The sequence below is a fragment of the Bos grunniens genome, chromosome 11 (assembly GCF_055505025.1).
Source record: "Bos grunniens cultivar Pamir isolate PY7600 chromosome 11, Bosgru_T2T1.0, whole genome shotgun sequence".
NCBI classification, from domain to species: Eukaryota; Metazoa; Chordata; class Mammalia; order Artiodactyla; family Bovidae; genus Bos; species Bos grunniens.
This window is the reverse complement of record NC_141175.1, coordinates 98,354,842-98,377,653: the sequence shown is the minus strand read 5'-3', so window position 1 is coordinate 98,377,653 and position 22,812 is coordinate 98,354,842. Positions and strand designations below refer to the sequence as shown.

At 46.9% G+C, this 22,812-nt stretch overlaps 1 protein-coding gene across 2 annotated transcripts in view; it reads left to right on the top strand.

Annotated features, from left to right (window-relative positions):
* The window catches only part of MRPS9 (mitochondrial ribosomal protein S9), a 49,860-nt gene extending 28,469 nt beyond the window's left edge, over positions 1–21,391 (top strand). Inside the window, exons 6-11 of one of the 2 annotated variants that reach the window (XM_086327765.1) lie at positions 1,614–1,699; positions 2,784–2,859; positions 5,195–5,363; positions 6,286–6,394; positions 7,246–7,415; positions 17,844–21,391. In XM_086327765.1, coding sequence (XP_086183891.1) covers positions 1,614–1,699; positions 2,784–2,859; positions 5,195–5,363; positions 6,286–6,394; positions 7,246–7,415; positions 17,844–17,878 — 645 coding nt within the window. In that variant the 3' untranslated portion in view covers positions 17,879–21,391. Of the gene's footprint in view, positions 1–1,613; positions 1,700–2,783; positions 2,860–5,194; positions 5,364–6,285; positions 6,395–7,245; positions 7,416–8,682; positions 9,352–17,843 lie in introns of those variants that run through there. The other variant, XM_086327764.1, reaches the window with a different exon arrangement.
* The last annotated feature ends 1,421 nt before the right edge of the window (positions 21,392–22,812 follow it).

Below are 22,812 nucleotides of genomic sequence, written 5' to 3'. Positions count from 1 at the left end.
AATTTCTTTCCGTAGTTCCGGTATTTAAACCCGGACTTCAGTGTACATTACTCCAGGGCATGGTTCTAACAGATCAGTAAGCCCATGTCAGAGGTTCCTCTTCCGGAAGTCTGGGGTGGAGCCTGAGACGGTGCATTTCTGACCTGGTATTGGGCTTTACTGATGGGGTCTTAGCTGTAGAACCTCTGACTGGTTAGTGATTCTTCACCATTTTGGAGATGCTCAACCTGGCTTCACAGTTTCTACATGTGGCTGCTTTTCTTTCTAAGTTATCAGTTCTACTCTCCTTCCAAGAACAAACAACACAAAACACACTCTCAGGAGTCTCCCAGCCACAGGAAATGAGCTCTGTCCTCGTCTCACCATTCCTAGCCCATGGAGTATGATCTGGGCTTTTCTCACCTATGTTTATGCAAATCAAAGGTGCAGTCCTCACATCCTTTCTTCCTTCGTCTGCCCGTTCTCCCTTTTCCACTTGAAAGAAATGGATTCCTGAGAAAAGGTTGCAGAATGAAGATAATAAAATGTAAGCACTGGTCAGTACAGAGGCAGCAGCCAGGGACACTCCTGTTCTTAGAGCAGACTCTGTCGGCAGCTTTGAATATAAAATAGTGCTCTGATCAGCCCCCACACAAGGTTGTCCCCCAAGCTGGAGATTATTAAGACTGTTTGAAATACAGACAGGCATCTCGGAGTAACCAGTTGTGTCTTCTGAGATTAGTGGATGTTCTCATGATTTAGCAAGAAAAAAAATAAATCATCTCTAGTTCATCCTTTGAGCATGTCTGTTCCGTCGATTAGTATATTATAAACGAACACGCACATGAAATTAGTATGAAATGATGAATGAGTACACACCAATTCAACATGAGTCTTCACATAGGCTCAGTCAAAAAAACTGGGAGACGGTTGCGTTATTCTGCTTGTTGTAAACTCATTTCCTGGAAAAATGTATTTTATTAATCACCTGTGTTGCCAGATTATTGCTTTTTTACAATTCTAACAAAATGGTAAATTTCCCTTACTTGCATTACAGTTTAACAGGTGACATAGATTTGAAGTCTTTGTTAGAAAGTAAATTAATAGAAATCAAATAATGAGAAGTAAATATTAATAGAGAACTTATAAAGACACAGACTACATGGTGAAGACTTAACTATTACATAAGTATTAAATATTAGAAAAGTTGTTCAGTGCTAAGTATAATTTTTAGTGGTATTTCTCCAAGTTTAAAGGCATATTGCTATATAAGTTAGGAATTTTTTAAGGAAAGTTTTTGGTTTTGTTTGAGGAATTCTTAAGGAAAATCATTTATAACTTTATTTTGTGTTTAATATCCTCACTGAGCTAGTTGTAAACCTTTTATAGAGCTATTTAAATCCAGTTGAAGTGTGTTACTCTGCAGAATGCTGAAGTCTCATTGAAATTACTCTACCATGCTTCAGTTTGAGTGAGAAACAGTATTGTGGAAGAGCATTTTCAGCAGTACTTGCTGTGCAGCTGTGACTTGAGAATTGAGGAGGGGTACTTTTGAGATGAGGGGACTCAAGGGAGGTAGAAAGTAGTGATGAGAACGTGCTGTCTCCCGGTCTAGCATGTTTTACTTGCCACAGGAAGCGTATGGAAAGGTGCTCCACGCAGAAGAACGGCAGGACCAGCTGCGAGCCAAGGGTCTGTTTTCAGAAAAATCTAAATCCAAGTAAGTTCTTCTTGGTGTTAAAATACTAACTAAAAACATTCCACTTATCATTGGTGTTTCTTAGGCATTACATAAAGCTTAAAAATGTGTTCATTATTTCAGCATTAATCTTTATAATTTTTTGTGTGTTTGAGAGGATGTAAATATTAATGTTATTATTTTTATATTACTTCATTCCAGATTTATACATTAAATGGCACTTAATTACTGTATTTGAATATTATTTCTTCAAAATTTTTGTGCGTATGTATGTGTGTGTGTGTGTGTTTTATGTATTTTGTGTTTAAAGATTTGTGCATCCGTTTAGCAAACAGTGATAGACTAGATCCATCAACTTGACCAACTGGTTTTAAATTTTGGACTGGTTAGTCATATATTTCCTCTTATTCAAAAGACACAAATTTTTGACCCAGATGACACAGTGGTAAAGAACCTGCCTGCCAATGCAGGGGAGACACAAGAGATGTGGGGTCAATCCCTGGGTTAGGAAGATCTCCTGGAGAAGGAGTAGTAACCTACTCCAGCATTCTTGCCTGGAGAATCCCAGAGACAGAGGAGCCTGGCGGGCTGGAGGCCCTGCGGGCACAGAGACCTGACTGAGCACACAGAGACAGCACGTTCCTGTGTTTTCTCTTGTTCAAAAGACCCCGGTTTTGGAACACGGCTAGTTTAGGCTGTAAGTACTACCCCTAGCCTTTTCTTTACTTTTCATTACTACTTTAGTCCACTGACAGATTACTGTGCTTCCATAACCTCTCCTTTCAAACAAATTATTGAAAAGCAAGCACAATTTGAATTTTTGAGGAATCTGGTGACTTGAATATCCAGCACGTTTCACACTGCTGAGTCTAACTCTGCCAACGGGACATTTGCTAGACTGGGTATCTCTTCTTTTAAAGTAGACTGAGGAAATGTAATAACCTATCTAAAAAAACTATTCACTTGGATGGAATTTTACAGCTGTGTAATACTAATACAAAAGTGTGTTCCCCCGTCAAGAATCGCTACCACTTGTGGGATCTTTCATGGTGTAACTCTCATTGCATGGTTAATTTAAAAGAGAATACATGTGATATTTTAACAGAGACCCGATTGGCAGCAGATGGCTGATTAAGGAGGAACTGGAAGAAATGTTAGTAGAAAAACTGTCAGATCAAGACGTGAGTAATTAATCTTTTTAATTTAAGGGGACCTGTGCCATAAGATTGTAGACAATTACTATATTAATATTTAGGATCCTAATAGTAATGTTCCTCAAGAGGCATGTGTTCCTAAGACAGTTTTCCTTTAAAAAAAAAAAATTTGAAGCTGATTCTGTGCGTAGGCCAGGAAGGTGGCAGCCTAGAAGACCCAGGCCCTCCCCTGCAAGTGCGCTGGCCGTCTCTCTGCCCGTTGTCTTGGGGGGAGTGTGGCGGGTGTCATTTTTTACATCCTTCAATAGAGCGGCTGTTAATTTTACAGGCCAATGGTAAGTATAAGGAGCCGTTAGAGATGAAATAGGAAAGAAACGAAGCACAGGGTGCCCTTCCTGCTTAGCATATGCAGTGTCTGTGTGGCCAATTCTTAGAATCAGCAAAACCACCATTGTCAGGATCACCTGGAATGCTGGGAACAAAATGCGGTCTCCCACGGTCCAGGCCTTGCTCAGAATTCCCACCGGCATCACCCAGGAATATACATTTTTAGCAGGCTCCCAAAAGCCTGTAAAGATGGTGATCCGTGGGTAGGTCTCAGCCAGATTCTTATTTGCTCAGTATTCTTGCATATTTCAAAATTGTCAGAGGAAATCTGATGTTTTAAATATGTTGATGTTCTGGATTTAGATTATTTCTAGAAGATGAGAGTATAGATAAATTTCACAGATTGTTTCAAGAAAGGTTTTTTCCCTCCCATGGCAGTGACTGACAGTAGCACCTTGCCACCGTGTAGATTTTAAGTCATATACTTAAATTTCTCTGTTCTTCACTTACGTTATTACAGAAATTAATGTGTTGGAAAAGTTGCAGTTTGCTAAAGTGAGGTGTTGGACATTTGGTGAGTGGTAGAGCCGGAGTTGATTTCTAATAGCCTGACTGCCAAGTCGGTATCGCTGCGTTGGGTGCAGCTGAAAAAAATCTGTCTTTTGCCTCTTAACTGACTGCATCATTTCTGTGTTTCCCATTTCCTGGCTCCTTTCATTTTTTAATAAAATAACAAGTTTGTTTTCATTTTGGAAATATCCCAAAGACTTTGTTAAAGGTGCACAGCCATGAAAAGAAAACCACCAAATATATAGGCTCATCTGTTCATCTGTCTGTCTGTAAATATATGGGGCCTTTGTACTTTGGACAGATGGAAGAAATCCTGAAGCTGACAACTGGTGTTGAGATGAAGGAGGCAGGAGTGGTCAGTGATAGCCCGACTCATGATCTCAGTTCCTGAGGCTGGCTGTGTCACACCTGTAGTTACCTGCTTGTGGGTTCGAGGGTGTCACGGCACATTCAGGGGAACTGAGAGCAGCTGGGGAAGGACAGCTGTGAATGGAGGCGATGGAGCTCTACCAGGCTGGGTGCCGAAGTATCTCACCCTTCCTTAGACCGCTTCTCTCCTAACATCCTTGGAGGCAATCATTGAAGCAGCCCTTTGAATCTTACCTGTGTGATTTTTATATATTTCAAATCATTAGTGGCAGATTTTCAGTATAAAGGCAGAGGTCATAAAGGTGAGCCTGATTTTTAGGGTTGGCAAAAACCTAAATCAGGTTATCAGAAAGCTGGGCTTCACGCTCTACTCACCAGGGATGTCAAGCTTCAGCTGCCTTCTCCTGCGTAAACACTTCAGAGTGACTGCTCTGCTGCTAATTTTAAGGGGTTAATACCAAGTTGTTTACTTTCTAATCACATGTTCAAGAACTATTAAAAAAATGCACAGAGTAGCAAGGATAATTTATTTCAAGAGGTTGCCCTTTAAGTCAAGTATCTCTTGAATTTTTAAATAGCTTGATTGTTCAGTTTTAAAGGAAATCATAAACATTAAAGTCACACAGCTTGAACAGCTAAAGATATATTTGCCAAGTGTATTATGAAATATAATTTAAGAGGTACATTTTCTCAAAATCAGACTCTCCCCATTTTACTGTGCGAAACTCACTGGAAATTATTTATGAAGCTCCTCTTGATAGCAATTCTAGTAAAAGAGTAGAAGTCACACTCAAAGATCATCTAAATATTTTTTTGAAACGGAATTTAAATTTCACTTTCTTGTAATATCCCGATTCAGAAAAATGGATTTTTCTTTGAAAGGTTCATCTCTTTGTTTCTCTAAAGAAACGATTGAGCACCAGAGGTGCCCAGGGAGAATGCCACGCCTGCTCGCTGTTTTAGAAGCAGTGCAAGTGTCATCCTGTCAGAATTCATCAAGAAAAGCAACACTGGAAAGATCAAGTATATAAAAATAGAAAAAACTTAGCAAATGCAATTACACTCCCATCTCCTAATGAATTTTTATTGTCTGCAGTATGCACAGTTCATCCGGCTGCTGGAAAGGTTATCAGCCTTGCCGTGCGATGCAGCTGAAGAAGAATTTGTGGGCAGGTTCCGCAGGACAGTGACCGTTCAGTCGAAGAAACATCTGATCGAGCCTTTGCAGTATGATGAGCAGGGCATGGCCTTCAGCACAGGCCAAGGTAAGGCGCCCTGGAGACGAGGCGCGTCCCCGCGCGCGGCGAGACGGTGGGGCGTGTGTGCGCTCTCGCCCTGTGCTGTTCATTGTGTCCGTTTGTTTATTTTTGCTGTTGTTACACTGGATTTCCAAGGTTTTAAGATTCTTGTTGACATTTTGAAAAACGGAACCCTTTAATGTCCCAAGAAAAGATGTGGACCCATAGCCTGCACAATCACATTAGCACTTGGTATTCTCACATTTTCAGCTGGTGGAAACAACAAGATGTTTATCACAGAGTGTCTTAGATTCACTGAAAATGTTCAGTGAATCTGCCCGTCAGACGCCAAAACTACGAAACCCGAAAACTTTAGGTCCTCAGCTCACGTCTTCCTTGTAGATGCCCAGAGCCATTTGACATGGTGTCACTTTAAAGAATTGAGCTATTAAATGATCCATCTGCAGCTCTAAAAAGTTTAACATCACTTCCTTTGTCATTTTCAGTTAATATTTTCAAAGAAGTGTAATCTTCCCTGAGGATTCCTTTTATTTCAACCTTTTATTCCTTTTCTTTTAGTTATACTTTATTATACTGTTCATGTATTGTAAAAATTTACAGTTGAGATTCAGTATATTCTTATTAATTTAAAAAAGAATACTAGGTAAATTTAATTAAAAAAAAAATAATGTAAACAAATGTGAATTACTTGGTTGTAGTACTTCTAAAATGGGATCAAAGAACCAAACACCCCCATAATAAGTTCATTACATCAATTATGGTATAGTTTGCCTGTTTTATTTTTGTGTGACATGTAATAATTATAGAACTTTCCTATATAGAGTGTTAGGTATTGTTACTCTGAGGGGAGGAAATTAATGTAGTTTTGCTTCACTCAGAGCACTGGGCTTCAAGATGTTCACCGCATAGATGTCTTGTATTTTTCAAGGTAAGAGAAAGACTGCAAATGCAGAGGCGGTTGTTTATGGCCATGGCAGTGGGAAGATAGAAATAAATGGGGTCGACTACCTGCTCTACTTCCCAGTGACCCAAGACAGGTGAGATCTGCGTTTGGGTTTGGCTTTTTGATCCTAAAGGAAATACACTTGATGATACATCCCGATCAACAAGGCTTATGATTTCCTGGCGTTTGCCCAATTGCTTCTCTTTGTTGTTTGTTGTTTAGTTGCTAAGTCATGTCTGACTGCTTTGCGACCCCGTGGACCGTAGCCCACTAGGGTCCTCTGTCCGTGGGGTTTCTCAGGCAAGGATGCTAAAGTGGGTTGCCATTCCCTTCTCCGAGGGATCTTCCCCACCCAGGGATCAAACCTGCACCTCCTGCATTAGCAGGCTCGTTCTTTATCACTGAGCCACCAGGGAAGCTCCAGTCCAGGTTAATTCAGATCACTAGTGGAGGGACCGTTTTTAGCTACTCCCCTTTGGGTGTGGTTCCCTGTCCTCATAGACTTTTGCTGTATTCTGGGTACCTGCCTCCTGACTGTGCAGACCCCGCTTCCTGGGGGTTCTTTCTCACCTTGACCACCCTGATGCAAATGCTCTCATATCTCCTGATTTTTTTCTCAACTTTAGTCTCAGTTTCTTTATGTTTATAAGCGTTTGCTTGGGAATCTTAAAAGTTTCAGGAATTAAAGCAGATATATATTTAAGCTCCCAAACCAGCAGGTGAGCAGAGCTTCCCTTAGTAGCATCGTCACTCACCCTCAGTGAGGCAAGCTGTGCCACTGCACCCGAAAAAAAGAGACCGACCCCACTCTCACGGTGTCTGAGTATCCGAAACAGCAGTGTCTCTGCGTGTGTTGTGGTTCCTATAAACGACTAGAGTGTGAGCGTTCTGTGAAGTCATGTGTATATGCCGCAAATCTAACTCCATCTCTTGTGATGTCCTCAGAGAGCAGCTCATGTTCCCCTTTCATTTCCTCGACCGGCTTGGGAAGCACGACGTGACCTGCACGGTGTCGGGGGGCGGGCGGTCGTCGCAGGCGGGGGCCATCCGCCTGGCCATGTCCAGAGCCCTGTGCAGCTTCATCACCGAGGATGAGGTTGAATGGATGCGCCAAGGTACGGCTAGTTTGAGTTTCTGTGAGCCCTGAAAAGTAATAAAGCGTCAGCACTTTTCTTTTCAGCTAGAATTCAGACAGGTCTGGTTTGCCTTCCATGCAAGCTCGTTGTTTTTTCCCACACCTTTTAAGTCGAGTACGTGCAAAAGCCATGGGTATATGGTTAAGTGAAGTTTTGCCTTTGCTGTGTGGCCATTAAAAGTACAATGGCACCCCACTCCAGTACTCTTGCCTGGAAAATCCCATGGACGGAGCAGCCTTGTGGGCTGCAGTCCATGGGGTCACTAAGAGTCAGACACGACTGAGCAACTTCACTTTCACTTTTCACTTTCATGCATTGGAGAAGGAAATGGCAACCCACTCCAGTGTTCTTGCCTGGAGAATTCCAGGGATGGGGGAGCCTGGTGGGCTGCTGTCTATGGGGTCTCACAGAGTCGGACACGACTGAAGCGACTTAGCAGCAGCAGCAGCATTAAAAGTACTCTTAACAAAATATGTGAGCCTGGCACACAGTGAAAAGAAGTGCTAGTGTTGGAGGAGTGAAGAAAACAGTGAAAAGCTCCAGCCTGTGTAATACTTATAAACACATCAGGGACAGAGGCTGAGAGTGACTCGCAATCACTCCTGAGGACTGGGAGAGCGGAAGCCACCAGCAAGACCGACTTTACTCTCCCAGAATGGAAGTCTTGTGCTGAGAACACAACTCTAAAACTTTTTTTTTTTAGATCTTGAAACAAAGTCCCAAGAAATACTATTGTCACACAAATTAAAAAGTGTAAGTTTCTTTTCTCAAATGTGTTCGTGAAGTCATATGTTACTTGTACATAATGGAGACCAGAGGTAGAAAAGAAAAACCTCCTGGATGGTGAAGTGTGTGGCAGTATAGACCTTTACAGTCACAGTGTCTGTAAGACTTGCGCTTCTGTAACGGTAAGCGCGCCAGGCGGCTTTCCTTGCAGTGACTAGTGATGCCAAACAGGAACAGCTTTGTCCTTAGTTGAACAGGTTTTAAAACCAAAGAGGAATTGATCATAGCTCTCAGAGCAGAAGACAAGCAGACTCAAATAATGTGCCTGGTGTTTGTCCCAGAAATCAGGAAGATAGCCCCGAAGAGGGAAAGCACGCTGCTGTCTGGAGGTTTATGTGAGGCGGGGAGTCGGCCGTGGGCCTGGGTGCTTCCTCTTACCCCAGGAGCTGTCGGTTCACGCGACTCAACTGCCTCCCTGCGTCTTCCGTGGTTCCTAAAGGCGTCTCTTCTTATGCTGCAGCTGGACTGCTCACCACGGATCCCCGTGTCCGAGAGCGTAAGAAGCCAGGCCAGGAGGGCGCCCGCAGGAAGTTCACCTGGAAGAAGCGCTGAGAGTCCCTCGCGGGAAAGCGAGGGGCACACGGGAGACCAGGGCCGGCTGGGCGGCTGCCTCGTGAGATGACGTACTCTAAGATGCGATGCTGTGAAGGTCGCCTTCTGAAAATAATTACTTAAAATGTTTTAGCTTTGTTCTGCTGCTTCACTTTTAAAACTTTTTCAGAAGAGAGTTTTCAAAGCCTAACTCAGACTCCTGGCGTATTTGATCTGAAAGGAACATTCAGCAAAACCCAGCCAGGAGACCTTTCTCAGATGGGAAGGCCCAGACCACGGATCTGAGCTCTGGAGCCACACTGCTGACCTAAGAGCAGCACAGACTTGAACTCCATCCTCCGCATGCTGTCAATTTTCCAGACAGCTACACAATTTTCACAATTGAGGGATGAGATGCTTGTCGAAAAGAATGGAGCCAGCGCAGTGTCTTTGTCAGGAGCCCCGCCGAGTCGCTGATGACGACGACGACAGGCCCGCCTCTCCCGGGGCCCCTGGCAGCCACCAGTCCTCTGTCCGTTTCTATGAGTTTGACTTGTTTTTTTTTCTTTAAGATTCTACGTATAAGTGGTACCACGCAGTGTTTGTCTTTCTCTGTCTGGCTTATTTCACGGAGCACGGTACCCTCCAGGTTGGACACGGACTTGCAGTCACAGGATGAATCAGTTCCGAGGCTCTGGGCTCACACGGTGCCCTGGGGGTCCCTCCCTGTGACACTGGGAATCGCGGGTGTGAGGCGGGTTTGGGGTTTTGTGTAGGACAGTAAGTCTGGTCTTCGTGTGCAGCCCTGGATACAGCGGACAGTGTGGTGAGAGGGCCTGGCCCAGGGGGAGCAGGGGTTGAGGGCCCTGGGCGTGATCTCTGCCTGCCTGGGAGGGGGGGACACGAGTGTCCACTTTACCTTCCAAATGTGATACAAGCACTGGGGGATCAGGACAGTCCGCAGGCCCGCAGGGCCCCGGTAGGTGCCCGGTCATCGTGGGTTGTGATTCTCATCAGGAAACCCACCTGCCCCTGACCCCCGTATCCTCTATTGTTCAGTTACCCACGTGTGTGCGGGGGTCTCAGTCTGGATGGGCGGGGGGAGTCATGGTGTGAACAGGCAGTGTCCTTGAAAATGAAGGATGCTTCATTGCCTTGGCCCCTCAGAACACACAGAAGCACGATGCTCTGGATGGAGTAGCTAGCTGGACGCTGCAGACCCAGAGCTTCCACGTCTGTTAGGACATCCAGGCTACACCCCACTTGGCAGCCCCACAGACACGGGTGTGTAGCCCGCATACACGAGGGAGGTGGCCAGCCAGGAGGACCTCTCAGTATCTATAAGGGAAGGTCAGCCCATCGCGTTTGCATGATGCTGACATCAGGCACCTCTATCGTGAAGGCTGTGACCCTTTACACCAAATTAACTGTCGAGGGGCTTCCCTGGTGGTCCAGTGGTAGAGAATCCGCCTTCCACTGGAGGGAGGGGACGCGGGCCTCGTCCTTCATAGGGGAACTGAGGCCACACATCTAGGGGCCTGCCAAGCCTGCACACTACAACTCGAGAATCCCAGGCCCTGCAATGAAGACCCCACACAGCCAAAAAAAGAAAAAGTTTAAAAACGTAATCAAGGAGCCATAACAATCAACATCTCACAAAAATACTGCCACCTTTGGTGACCAGCCTTGGGATATAGAAATTTTCCTTACTATATGTAAACCCTTGGATAAGAAACAGTAAACTCATTATTAAAAATTGGCAGTCGTCTTTTGAGTGCTAAGCTGTAAAAACTCCTGAGCTTCAGCACTGAGCAAGATCTTGTCAATTCTCTCCTGTCATTTCTTAGAAAATATAAATTACTATAGAGGTGCAAAGTGTAGGAAAAAAGGAATTCAAAGTCATATCACTGTGTTCCTTCAACTCAGGCCATTAGTTTTTTTAAACAAAGTGATAAAATTCAGATGTTTTTTAAAAGGAACCATAGGTAGAATTAGATATCAGAATCAGAAGACACTCACGGGTCATGATGTAATGCACCGAGGGCCTGCTTTAACTTTGAGTTTCTAAGCTTCTGGGGGCCTCGCCCAAGCTTGCCAGTCCCTGGAGACGGTAACCACACGCCTGCTCCAGGCCTTCCAAGCAGTCGCTCCTGGTCTCTTGGATTCCTCGTACCTGCTAATGAAAAACCCTAGGTTTTGCTCCGGGCCTCGGCCTTGCAGGCTCTGTTCCTGCAGTAGCAGCACGGAGGGTCACAGTATAGCCTTGCTGTGTTAGTGCCTCTTTGTATTCAAGTTTTGTTCATCAAACATTTACTTACTACATTATAAATACCAGCCAGACAGGTTCCTTCTGGGAAATTTTCTTTAAAGCATGGGAGGAGACCCCTTCATGAAAATGGTAAATTCCTGTTGCATGCATGCTTAGTCGCTCAGTCGTATCCGACTCTGCAATCCTTTGGATGAGAGCCTGCCAGGTTCCTCTGACCATGGGATTTTCCAGGCAATGATACTGGAGTGGGTTGCCATTTCCCACGAAATCACGGCTGCTTAAAGCTTCCACAAAAGTTAGGACCGCTTTTGGATCCTCTATGAAGACTTCTCATGAGAAATGCAAATTTACTCCTTTTTCATTTTCCCAACACCTGATTGAAACCTGCCCGGGGAGCCAGCCTTGTAGTGTGGGGTCTTCCTCTCCATGTGGAGAGTGAGGGGTTCACCCGAGCTCTCCTGATTGAGTCTCACCTGCCATCAACCTCTCTGCCGGAGATGCCATCATCACTGTTCCCTCGCAGCTTCCCCACTATTGCTTAAATTTTTCCCCTGTGATTTCAGTATGCTACCTTGAAGTGAGGGGCAGGTGGTGGGAGGGGCGTTTTTCATGATGGTGATTAATGAAGCAGAATATTGCAGGTCAGTTACGTGAGGACCTCAGTTGCAGGTTGCAGAAGCCCCAAACTTGGACTTGACACTGAAAAGGAGGGTCTTCTTGGGAGGCTGCCGGGGTATGTGACCCCTGAGGGAGGGGCTGGGTGGACGTCCTGCAGGGCAGGAAAGGGGCTGCTGCTCAGCTCCCAATCCAGGGTCTTGCTTGCTTGTTCCTTGGGGTTCTTCCCACAGACTACTTGGGACCGAAGGCCACCCCCACGGAAGCCGTAGTGGAGCGGGGACAGACCTGGCAGACAGTCCTGTGCCCGGAGGTGGGACCTGGGCACCAGAGTCGGGCTTGGGTCCCTCGCCTCAGGGCTGTGCAGAGTGGTCTGGGGCCCCTCACCCCTGGCCCCAGGCTCAGCCCGGCCTGCAGCTCCCCAACAGCGCCAGCGGGGTGGCCGACCCCTGACACTGCCACCAGGTCCAGCTCTGACCCTCCACCCGGCCACCCTGCCCGGTGCCCATGAGCAGCCCAGCCGCTGGCCCCAGCACCCCTCCTGCCCTCGCATCCGCCCATCCTCAGCCCAAGCGTGGCGTGCGGTGCTGGTCTGTGCACCTGTCTCCTCCATTAGACGCGGGCCGTGGACTCTGCTTCCTGCCCAGCACCTGGCTCGCAGGGGGCGCGGGAGTGAGCAGGCCACCTCGGGGAGGGCTGTCACTGCCGACCTGTCGTGGGTGGTTCAGGTAACTCAGGAGCTGGGCCCGTCTGCCTGTCTGACCCGGATCGTCCATCTGCCAGCGGCGTCTTCACTGGGGACGCTTTGGGGTCCCACAGGACAGGGGTTGCAGAAAACCCTTGATGGAGTTCCTGTCCTCCAAGCCGTAAGTGTGTGTCTAATTAGAGACACACAACAAACAGAGAAAACAATTAGACAGCAATTAGGCCCTGCTGGGAAATGTCGACTGAGATAATGACTCGGAGCCAAAGATGGGCCGCCCTCACCTGGCGGGTCGGCTCAAAGCCTGGGGTGACAGCTGCTCAGGAGACCACTGTCCTCTGTCCCCACAGCCTCTGCCTTCCGGCCTGAAAAATGGGGCAGAATCCTGGCATTCCAGGGCTCCTTGGACCCCTCAGAACCAAAGTGACACACGGGGCAGTCTCAGAGAACCACTCCTAGAGAACCACTGTGACTAGCAATTTGACCAGAAACATCAAAACTGCCCAGAGAAGGAGGTGGGTCCTGCCCACAGGGCAGCGGCCAGAGACTGCACCCTAGCTGCTCCTGGCAGTCGCCCCCCTGCACACCAGCCGCCTGCCTGAGGAAGTGACAGGAAGTCGGTGCCCACTGTTGCTGCCTGGCGCTGTGCCCTGGGCGTTCCCGTGTCCCGAGGTGGGCTGACCTCGCCAGGCTGGCTGGATTCCTGGTGAGGTCCCTCTTCCAGGCCCTCCTGGATCTGGCTTCCCTTCACTCTGGCCTGGCTGCCCACAGGTGGGCGACAAGGGCATCAGTGAACTGTGGCCTGTCACACGGCGCAGGGGGGCTCTCCCTGGAGGCACCTCTGCACACAGATGCCGAGCAAGCTGGAGGCCCGCACGCACATCGGCACCAGGGGTTCTCTCTCAAGATGATGCAAATTGAAACCATGAAACTTCCAATGCATGTGGGAACCATGGATCCATGTGGGAACCAGGGTATGAGATGGAAGCACAGGCCCCTTGCCCTGGAGAGACGTCAGGTAGGAGAGTACCACTGGGGAGGAAGGAGCATCGTCCAGTGGGCGGGAGCCTGGGGCTCGTTCGGTCCAGTGGTCACCAACCAGAGGCTCCCTACACGGGAACCAGGAGGTCAGGGGCCAGACGCGGGGTCCCACTGGGGTGCAACCTCTGACACCTCTGACCCTTTCTCAGACGGGGACACCGAGGTGCACCAAGGGGGTGGCTTCCCTTATTGCTGGGTGACAGGGTTCCGAGTTTTTATTCCAACATGCCAACTGATCAAATCCTGACCAGCTGTCATTCCTGAATCATCTGGAGACGTTGATTCGTTGAAAGTGAAGAAGCCAAGTGATGACTATTTCTCTTCTATCAAAGGATATTAATTTATTATGTGCCTGTATTTGATTTATAGAATCTACTTGTGTCTAGATATCTTTAGGCGGTGAAATTATGGATAATTTTTCACTTTCTCCTTTTATGTGTGGTTTGAACTTTTTAAAGCTCATTCATAACTTCTATCACATAAAATAGTGATTTTTCACCGTGACGTGTCCAGATTTTTAGCGAGCAGTACCTTTGTTTAACCACAAGGTGGAGTAGTTTACAACAGAATAAGCAACTCCATGCGGTGAGGTCAAGGGGTGGATTCCCCGGCTCCTCCCCAGGTTCACCTAGGTGATCCATGGATGTTCTAAGGCCCTTGGAAACAGGTGTATTAATTATATTTTCAGATCCATCCGTTGCAGATGAAACTAAATTCTGATATATTTTCATATGCTTACATTTGAATATATAATTATCTCACTTATAAAATTGATTCCTTTTTACTATATTAGTTTTAGGTGTGCAACATAATGATTTGATATTTGCACACAGGCATACTTCATTATTTTACTGTGCTTCCCAGATACTGCATTTTTTTTTTTTTTTTACAAATGGAAGGTTTGTGGCAAACCCGTGTTGAGCAAGGCTGTCAGTGCCATTTCCCAAAAGCATCTCCTCTCTTTGTGTTTCTGTGTCCTGTTTTGGTAATTCTCTTGATGTTTCCAACATTTTCATTATTATTAAATTTGCTAGGGTGACATGTGATCAGTAACCTTTGACGTTTTTGTACTGTAATTGTTTTGGGCTGCCATGGGCCATACCCACAAAAGACAGGAACTTCATTGATTAACGTGTGTGTGTTGTGACTGCTCCACTGACCAGCCATTACTGATCTCTCTCCTCCTTGGGCCTCCACCTTTTCAGAGACACAATATTGAAATTAGGCCAATTGATAGCTCTGCAGTGGCCTCTAGTGTTCAAGTGAAAGGAAGATCCACGTCTCTCTCACTTGAAATAAAAATTTAGAAATGGGGCTTTCCTGGTGGTCCAGTGGTTGAGAATCCTCCTGCCAATGCAGGAGACATGGGTTCAATCCCTGACCCCGGAAGATCCCACCTGCCGCTGAGCAACTAACCCGATGTGCCTCAACAGCTGACCCGAGCTCTAGAGCCTGCGCTCTGCAGCAAGAGAAGCCACTGCCATGAGGCCCACACACCGAGTCGAAGAACCCCCGCTCGCCGCAACTAGAGAAAGCCTGCACGCAGCAACAAAGACCCAGTGCAGCCAAAAATAAATAAATACGTCTTAAAAAAAATGCCAAAAATGATTAAGCTTAATGAAGAAAGCACATCAAAAGCCACGGCAGGCTGACAGCTAACATTCTTGTGCCAAACAGCCTGCTAGTGGATGCAAAGGAAAGGTCCTTAGAGAAAATGAAAAGTGCTCCCGTGAACACACACAGACGATAAGACATTCTTGCCTCGAAGCAACTCAGCCCAAGAGTCACAACTATCAAGCCTGTGCTCCAGAGCCTGGGAGCCGCAGCCACTGAAGCCCATGCACCCCGGAGCCTGTGCTCTGCAACGAGAGAGCTCACTGCAATGGGAAGCCTGTGGATGACAACTAGAGAGTTACCCCAGCTCGCCACAACTAGGGAAAACTCTCGCAGCAGTGAAGACCCCAAAATAAAATGAATAAATAAATAATTTTGTTTGAGTTTCTTTCAGAATAATACTGCTTACTGAGAGTGACCCAAGAGTATCTCTGATGGAGACAATGAGATTAAAGTTGTTTTCATGCCGGCTAGCACAGCATCCATCCTGCGGTCCATGAAATTACTCAAAGAGTAATTTCAACTTTCAAGTCATTATTTATGAAAAACATTTTTTAAGGCTATAGCCACCATTGATAGTGACTCCTCCAATGGGTCTGAGAAAAAAAAAATAAGACTCACTGAGGGCTCAGATGATGGTTAGTGTTTTTTAACAATAAAATGTTTTTAATTAAGGTTTGTACATTTCTTAGACATGATACTACACTTAATAGACTATAGTATAGCATAAATGTGACTTTTATGCACTGGGAAACCAAACATTTCATGTGACTCACTTTATTGTGATATTTGCTGTACCCGTGGAGGTCTGGAAGCAAACCCACAGCACATCCAAGGTCTGCCTGTATTGCAAAAGGATCACCATAAGAGGTTGAGTTCCCATATGTTGCTGCTGCTGCTGCTGCTGCTGCTGCTAAGTCACTTCAGTCATGTCCGACTCTGTGGGACTCCATAGATGGCAGCCCACCAGGCTCCCCCGTCCCTGGGATTCTCCAGGCAAGAATACTGGAGTGGGTTGCCATTTCCTTCTCCAATGCATGAAAGTGAAAAGTGAAAGTGAAGTTGCTCAGTCGTGTCTGACTCTAGCGACCCCATGGACTGCAGCCTACCAGGCTCCTCTGTCCATGGGATTTTCCAGGCAAGACTACTGGAGTGGGGTGCCATTGCCTTCTCTGTTGCCGCACATAGTGACAAATAAATTATTTTTGTGATGAGGATAAACTGGGTCCTTTTCCAAGAGGTGGATTGTTGGAGACAACCAAGATCTGCCTTCGCAGGACTTGGCCACAGCATCCTGCAGAGAAGGAAGTTTCCAGCAGAGGGAAGGCTGGATGCCCCAGCTGCCTCCTCCAGCTGCCACCCCCAGGACAGCGTGGCTCCCCTGAGATGTTGAGTTGCTATTTCAAAATATACATTTACATCAGCGTTTTTAATATTAATAAACTGTCTAAATGCTAGTTTACAAAAAAAAGAAAAGTGGAGAGAATTTAACTCAAAATAGTGGAAGGCAAGTGTTACAAGACTGAGACACAGCACCAACCCATTTAGGATGGTGATTCATCCTGAGTCTCAGGTGGGAGGGGTGGGGGTGGATGAGACCCCACCCAGGGACATGCCCCCGGGGCTCGGAAGCTCCAGGGACTTGGCCAGGATGGCCATCTCTCCACTTCCCTGCCCTCCGCCCACAATCCATCCTGGCAGGACACGTGGATGGAGAGTGGCAGGAGTTTAATCAGCGTGTTTTCTGCCAGAAGCATCCAGGTGCCTGCGGGCTGACCCGGGCTGCACTGGGGAAGGAGACAGCCCTGGCTGGAAACACTCAGCCTCCCCCATCCAAGGCAGATGTGTCACAGAAATGCCGTCTCCTTAGACCTCCGTACTGTCAGAGGACCGCGGGGAAGAATTCAGCCATGACCCCATAGACGGCAGCCCACCAGCTCCCCCGTCCCTGGGATTCTCCAGGCAAGAACACTGGAGTGGGTTGCCATTTCCTTCTCCAATGTATGAAAGTGAAAAGTGAAAGGGAAGTCACTCAGTCGTGTCCAACTCCTAGCGACCCCATGGACTGCAACCCACCAGGCTCCTCCATCCATGGGATTTTCCAGGCAAGAGTACTGGAGTGGGTTGCCATTGGTCACACAGAGTCGGACACACTAAAGTGACTTAGCAGCAGCAGCAGCTCTTTCCAATAGGCTGAGAACTAATAAGATATAAAGCTGCTTTTCTGTTGTTCTAACCAGCACTGGCAGCACTCAGATTCAAAGTGAATTTACCAAATGGAGAAAGAGAAAAACCCATCCGGGCTTCCCAGGTGGCTTGGTGGTAAAGAACCCATCTACCAATGCAAGAGACTCAGGAGATGCAGGTTTGATTCCCAGGTCAGGAAGATCCCCTGTAGGGGAAATGGTAACCCACTCCAGTGTTCTTGCCTTGGAAATCCCATGGACAGAGAAGCCTGGTAGGCTATAGTCTTTGGAGTTGGAAGCAGTCAGACATGACTTAGTGATTGAACAAGAATAATAAATCTTACCATGATCCCCAACTGACAGCTAGTAGCATTTTCAGGAGTTCTATTTTGCATATTTTCACATGAAAGCATATTTTCTGTAGTTGTAACTGCAGCATACATACGATTTTAAAACAGACTTTCATTTACTATCGTAACCACTCTGAACTTCATAATTATCATTTTAATGACCTCATAATAGTCCATCTACTGAGCATATGCTCCCTCATGGACTTAGCTAGTTTCCATACTGTTGGTCACGTGGGCTTGTTAAAAATGATCCTGTAAATAATGTGTCGCCAGCATTCTTGCATGTCTGTTTTTTCTTTCATTTACCCTTAGGGCCTGGCTTCCCTGGTGGCTCAGATGGTAAATAATCGCCTGCAATACAGGAGACCTGGGTTCAATCCCTGGGTTGGGAGGATCCCCTGAAGGAGGACGTGGCAACCTGCGTCCTGTGGAAAAATACAAGCACATCCTCGTGGCTCAGATGGTAAATAATCGCCTGCAATACAGGAGACCTGGGTTCAATCCCTGGGTTGGGAGGATCCCCTGAAGGAGGACGTGGCAACCCACTCCAGTATTCTTGCCTGGAGGATCCCCAGGGACAGAGGACCCTGGTGGGCTACAGTCTATGGGGTTGCAAAGAGTCAGACATGACTGAGCAACTAAGCACACCCTCAGGGTCAGTGCCCTGAACTACCTTTATCAGGTCAATGGCATGAATTGTGACTTTATCCCCAGAGCACCCTGCCGTTTCTGGGGTGCATGTGCCAGCCCCATGGCCAAGGTCAACACTGACCATTCCCTTTTTCAAAGACTCCGGCTTTCCCATGGGCTCTGCCTGGTGGACACGGACAGCCAGCTGTTCCTTCAGCTCCATTCTGTTCTCAGGTGTTCCTCTGCTGAGAGTGAGTCTTGTCTGGTCAGCCTGTCCTCTGGTCTCCCAGACCCAGGAGGTCTGCACAGCTCCTTTCCTTGGTGGGAGTGTGCCTGTTGCTCCCCAGGGCCACCCCCCACAGCCCCCGCCCACTTCCCCTCCTCCTGGTGCCTGTCCATATCCTTCCACACCCCACACACACCCTGCTCTGCCAGGCCCTGGCCCAGGATGCTTCCACCACATGGGGGACTGGCTTTTTCCAGTATCACCAGGGTGTTAACTGCAGAGGCCCTTTCACTTGGTCTCTGTGAGGCCTGGATCTCATCCTTCTAGACACTTTCTTTCACCTTGGAGCCTGTGTCCTCCTGCCACTTCTCTGTAAGTATCAGCTGTCTCCTCTTTGTTGACCCAGTTCCTAACCATCAGTGTCCCCCAGGTAGGATGGATGGCTCGTGGGGCAGTGCAGTGGGGCCTCACCCCTCTCTCCAGGCTGTCGTATCGGTTCTAAAATTTACAGAAAGTGGTCACAACCCAAGTGCCCATCAACAGATAATGGAGAAACAAAATGCTGTCTGCATGCGATGGAGTACCAAGTGTGGAGTCCCGGAGGTTTTAGCTCATCCTGGTGCTCACGTGTCTCTGAGCTTGAAATTAAGACGAATGCAAGATTTCAAGCAATATTCTGATACTATGCAAATAAGACAGCAAATTTGTTGAAAAACATTAGCATAAGTAACAGGTAAAGTTTATGGGTTTTTCTAATGAGAAAGGCAAGAAATAAAGCTGAGTGTTAATTCCTGCCGATTCATCTATATGATGAGAGGCGTCAGGATGTTATCAAGAAGGAAGCATGCGGCTCCTAGCAAGTCCGGCAGCACCTCTGCATTTAAATTGGAGGGATGTCCCCCTCCTCTCATGTCTCAAAACTTTGTTCAGGGGTTAGAAAGTCCTGGAACATGAATACATTAAATGGAAAACTTCCCCTTTCATCACACAAGAACTTTCCCTGATCACCCGCTGGTTTGCATCAACTACAAAGCAGGAAAGAGCTCATAAAAGGCATTTTTACGCTACTGACTTTATTTTGTTGTGTGTGGGGGAGGCTATTTTTGCACGTAATGGTGAATATGGCTAATTTTTAATTGTTTCCCTAACTTGAAACTCCAGTTTTAACTGGAGTCTTTCCTCCAGTCTGAGGTCAAACAAAACTGTTGTGAGCCTCTAGGTACGTATTTTTGTGTGAACCTAAGTCTTCTTTGGAGAAGGAAATGGTAGCCCACTCCAGTACTCTTGCCTGGAAAATCCCATGGACAGAGGAGCCTGGTAGGCTACAGTCTATGGAGTCGCAAAGAGTTGGACATGACTGAGTGACATCACTTTCACTTTCAAATCTTCATTTCTCTGAACAGAGACCCAAGCGTGCGGGTCACATGGTCACTGTCTATTTGGTTTTATGAGAAACTGCTGAACTGTTAGAGGCTTCCCTGGTGGCAGAGTGGTAAAGAATCCACCTACCAATGCAGAAGATGTGGGTTCGATCCTGGGTTGGGAAGATCCCCTGGAGAAGGGAATGGCAACCCACTACAGTATTCTTGCCTGGAGAATCCCATGGACAGAGGAGCCTGGCGGGCTACAGTCCATGGGGTTGGAAAGAGTCGGACACGACTGAACTATTGGCTGGGGGACTGAACCATTTTACGTTCCCTCTAGCCAGGTGTGAGAGGTCCAACGTCTCTGCATTCGATGTTGTCACTGGTTTTTGTTTTAGCCATTCTGTGTTGTTTCAGTGTAGATTTAATTTGTGTTTCCATAATGGCAAAAGGAAGTGAAGGTGCGGGGAGGAAGTGAAGATGGAGGAAGTGTAGGTGGGGAAGGAAGTGAAGGGGGGAAAGAGAAGAAGATGTTAGGAAAGGGGGTGACATGGAGGAGAGAAGCCCTGGGGAAGCCAGGGAAGTGAGGACAGAGGAGGCTGTAACCGCAGACAGGAGAAAGCTCCCTTCTTCTGTTAGACTGGAGGGAGGCAGAGCGCAGATGCGGATCACAGGTGCATTTGATGGTGAAAGTGGTATGGACCAGTGGCTCTTTCCAGGATGGAAAATGCGGGGGAGGCCTTTGGGGGGGGCGGTTCTCAGTGATTGAGGGGTAATGCTGGTGTTTCCTGCACCAGGGCCAGGAGGCCAGGTGACCTGCAGTGCTAAGACAGGAACTCATCTTTTCAGAAAATGATCCACTGGAAACGGTGCTTGCCAACACAGCCGCTGCTCACAGCTGTGCGCACAACCGTACTCAACCTGATTTCTAAATACTATTTTGTACTAAAAATGAATCAGGACTTGTTGGAGAAGCCGCTGGTGTGTCCAAGGCACAGAATGTAGGTGGTGACCTTGGGTGGCCTTGTGCCAGCATCTATACAGTTTAGTCGCTCAGTCATGTCCAACTCTGCAACCCATGGACTGCGCTATACAGGCTTCCCTGTCCATCACCAACTCCCCGAGCTTGCTCAAACTCATGTCCATCGAGTTGGTGATGCCATCCCACTATCTCATCATCTGTCGTCCCCTTCTCCTGCCTTCAATCTTTCCCAGCATCAGGGTCTTTTCACATGAGTCGGTTCTTCACATCAGGTGGCCAAAGTATTGGAGTTTCAGCTTCAGCATCAGTCCTTCCAATGAATATTCAGGACTGATTTCCTTTAGAATGGACTGGTTGGATCTCCTTGCAATCCAAGGGACTCTCAAGAGTCTTCTCCAATACCACCGTTCAAAAGCATCAATTCTTCAGCGTTCAGCCTTCTTTATGGTCCAACTCTCACATCCCTACATGACTACTGGAAAAACTATAGCTTTGACTAGACAGACCTTTGTCAACAAAGTAATGTCTCTGCTTTTGAATATGCTGTCTAGGTTGCTCAAAGCTTTTCTTCCAAGGAGCAAGCATCTTTTAATTTCATGGCTGCACTCACCATCTGCAATGATTTTGGAGCCCCCAAAATAAAGTTTGTCACTCTTTCCATTGTTTTCCCATCCATCTGCCGTGAAGTGATGGGACTGGATGCCATGAAGTAATGGGACCGGATGCCATGATCTTCGTTTTCTGAATGTTGAGCTTTAAGCCAACTTTTCCACTCTCCTCTTTCACTTTCATCAAGAGGCTCTTTAGTTCTTTTTTGGTTTTTGTTATAAGGGTGGTGTCATCTGCATATCTGAGGTTATTGATAATTTCTCCGAGCAATCTTGATTCCAGCTTTTGCTTCATCCAGCCCAGTATTTCTCATAATGTACTCTGCATATAAGTTAAATAAGCAGGGTGACAATATACAGCCTTGATATACTCCTTTCCCAATTTGGAACCAGTCTCTTGTTCCATGTCCAGTTCTAACTGTTGCTTCTTGACCTGCATACAGATTTCTCAAGAGGCAGGTCAGGTGGTCTGGTATTCCCATCTCTTTCAGAATTTTCCACAGTTTATTGTGATCCACACAGTCAAAGGCTTTGGCATAGTCAATAAAGCAGAAATAGATGTTTTTCTGGAACTCTCTTGCTTTTTCCATGATCCAGAGGATGTTGGCAATTTGATCTCTTGAGAAAGGTTCTGAATCTTTAATATCATACATGTATACACACTGTGTGGATCACAATAAACTGTGGAAAATTCTGAAAGAGATGGGAATACCAGACCACCTGACCTGCCTCTTGAGAAACCTATGAGACTTCCCTGGTGGCCCAGTGGATGGGAATCCGCCTGCCAGTGCAGGGGACACGGGTTCGATCCCTGGTCTAGGGAGATTCCACATGCCTCAGACCAATTAATCCCACGGGCCACAACTACTAAAGCCTGCGTGCCCTTGAGGCCATGCTATGCAACAAGAGAAGCCCGCCCACACACCGAAACAGAGAGGAGCTGCCTCTCACCACAACTCAAAAAGCCTTAGCAGCAACGAAGACCCACACAGCCAACAGTGAATAAGTCAATTATAGAAAAGAAAAGGAAAGCACGTGGAGGCTGCAGGTGAAGTCTGGGGCTGTGGGTGGGGAGCCAGCGGGGCCTTTGGGTGCTGGTGGAGTTCTCTTTCTTGGTCTCCACAGTGACGGCACGCAGTGTCCCCGGGGAGAATTATCCGTTCAGCTGCACACGCCTGAACGGATGTTGTGTCCCACAATAAGAAGTGACCTTCCGTGTTCAGAGAAGCAGCAGAAATCCAGGTGGCCCACGTAGAAATGCTATTTCAACCCACGGATTCCATTTCACTAATCAAAGTACCTGTTGTCTTTGACAAGGGGAGATGCCTGTGCAATGTAAAATAGAACTAGTTCTTACATAAATGTTATTGAAAAAGCCAGTTTTGAAAATACAAATAGGGCTTCTTAGATAAGCCAAGATGAGAGATACCAAGTTGTCAGAAGATAAACAGTTTTCTAATAATTTGTTGTT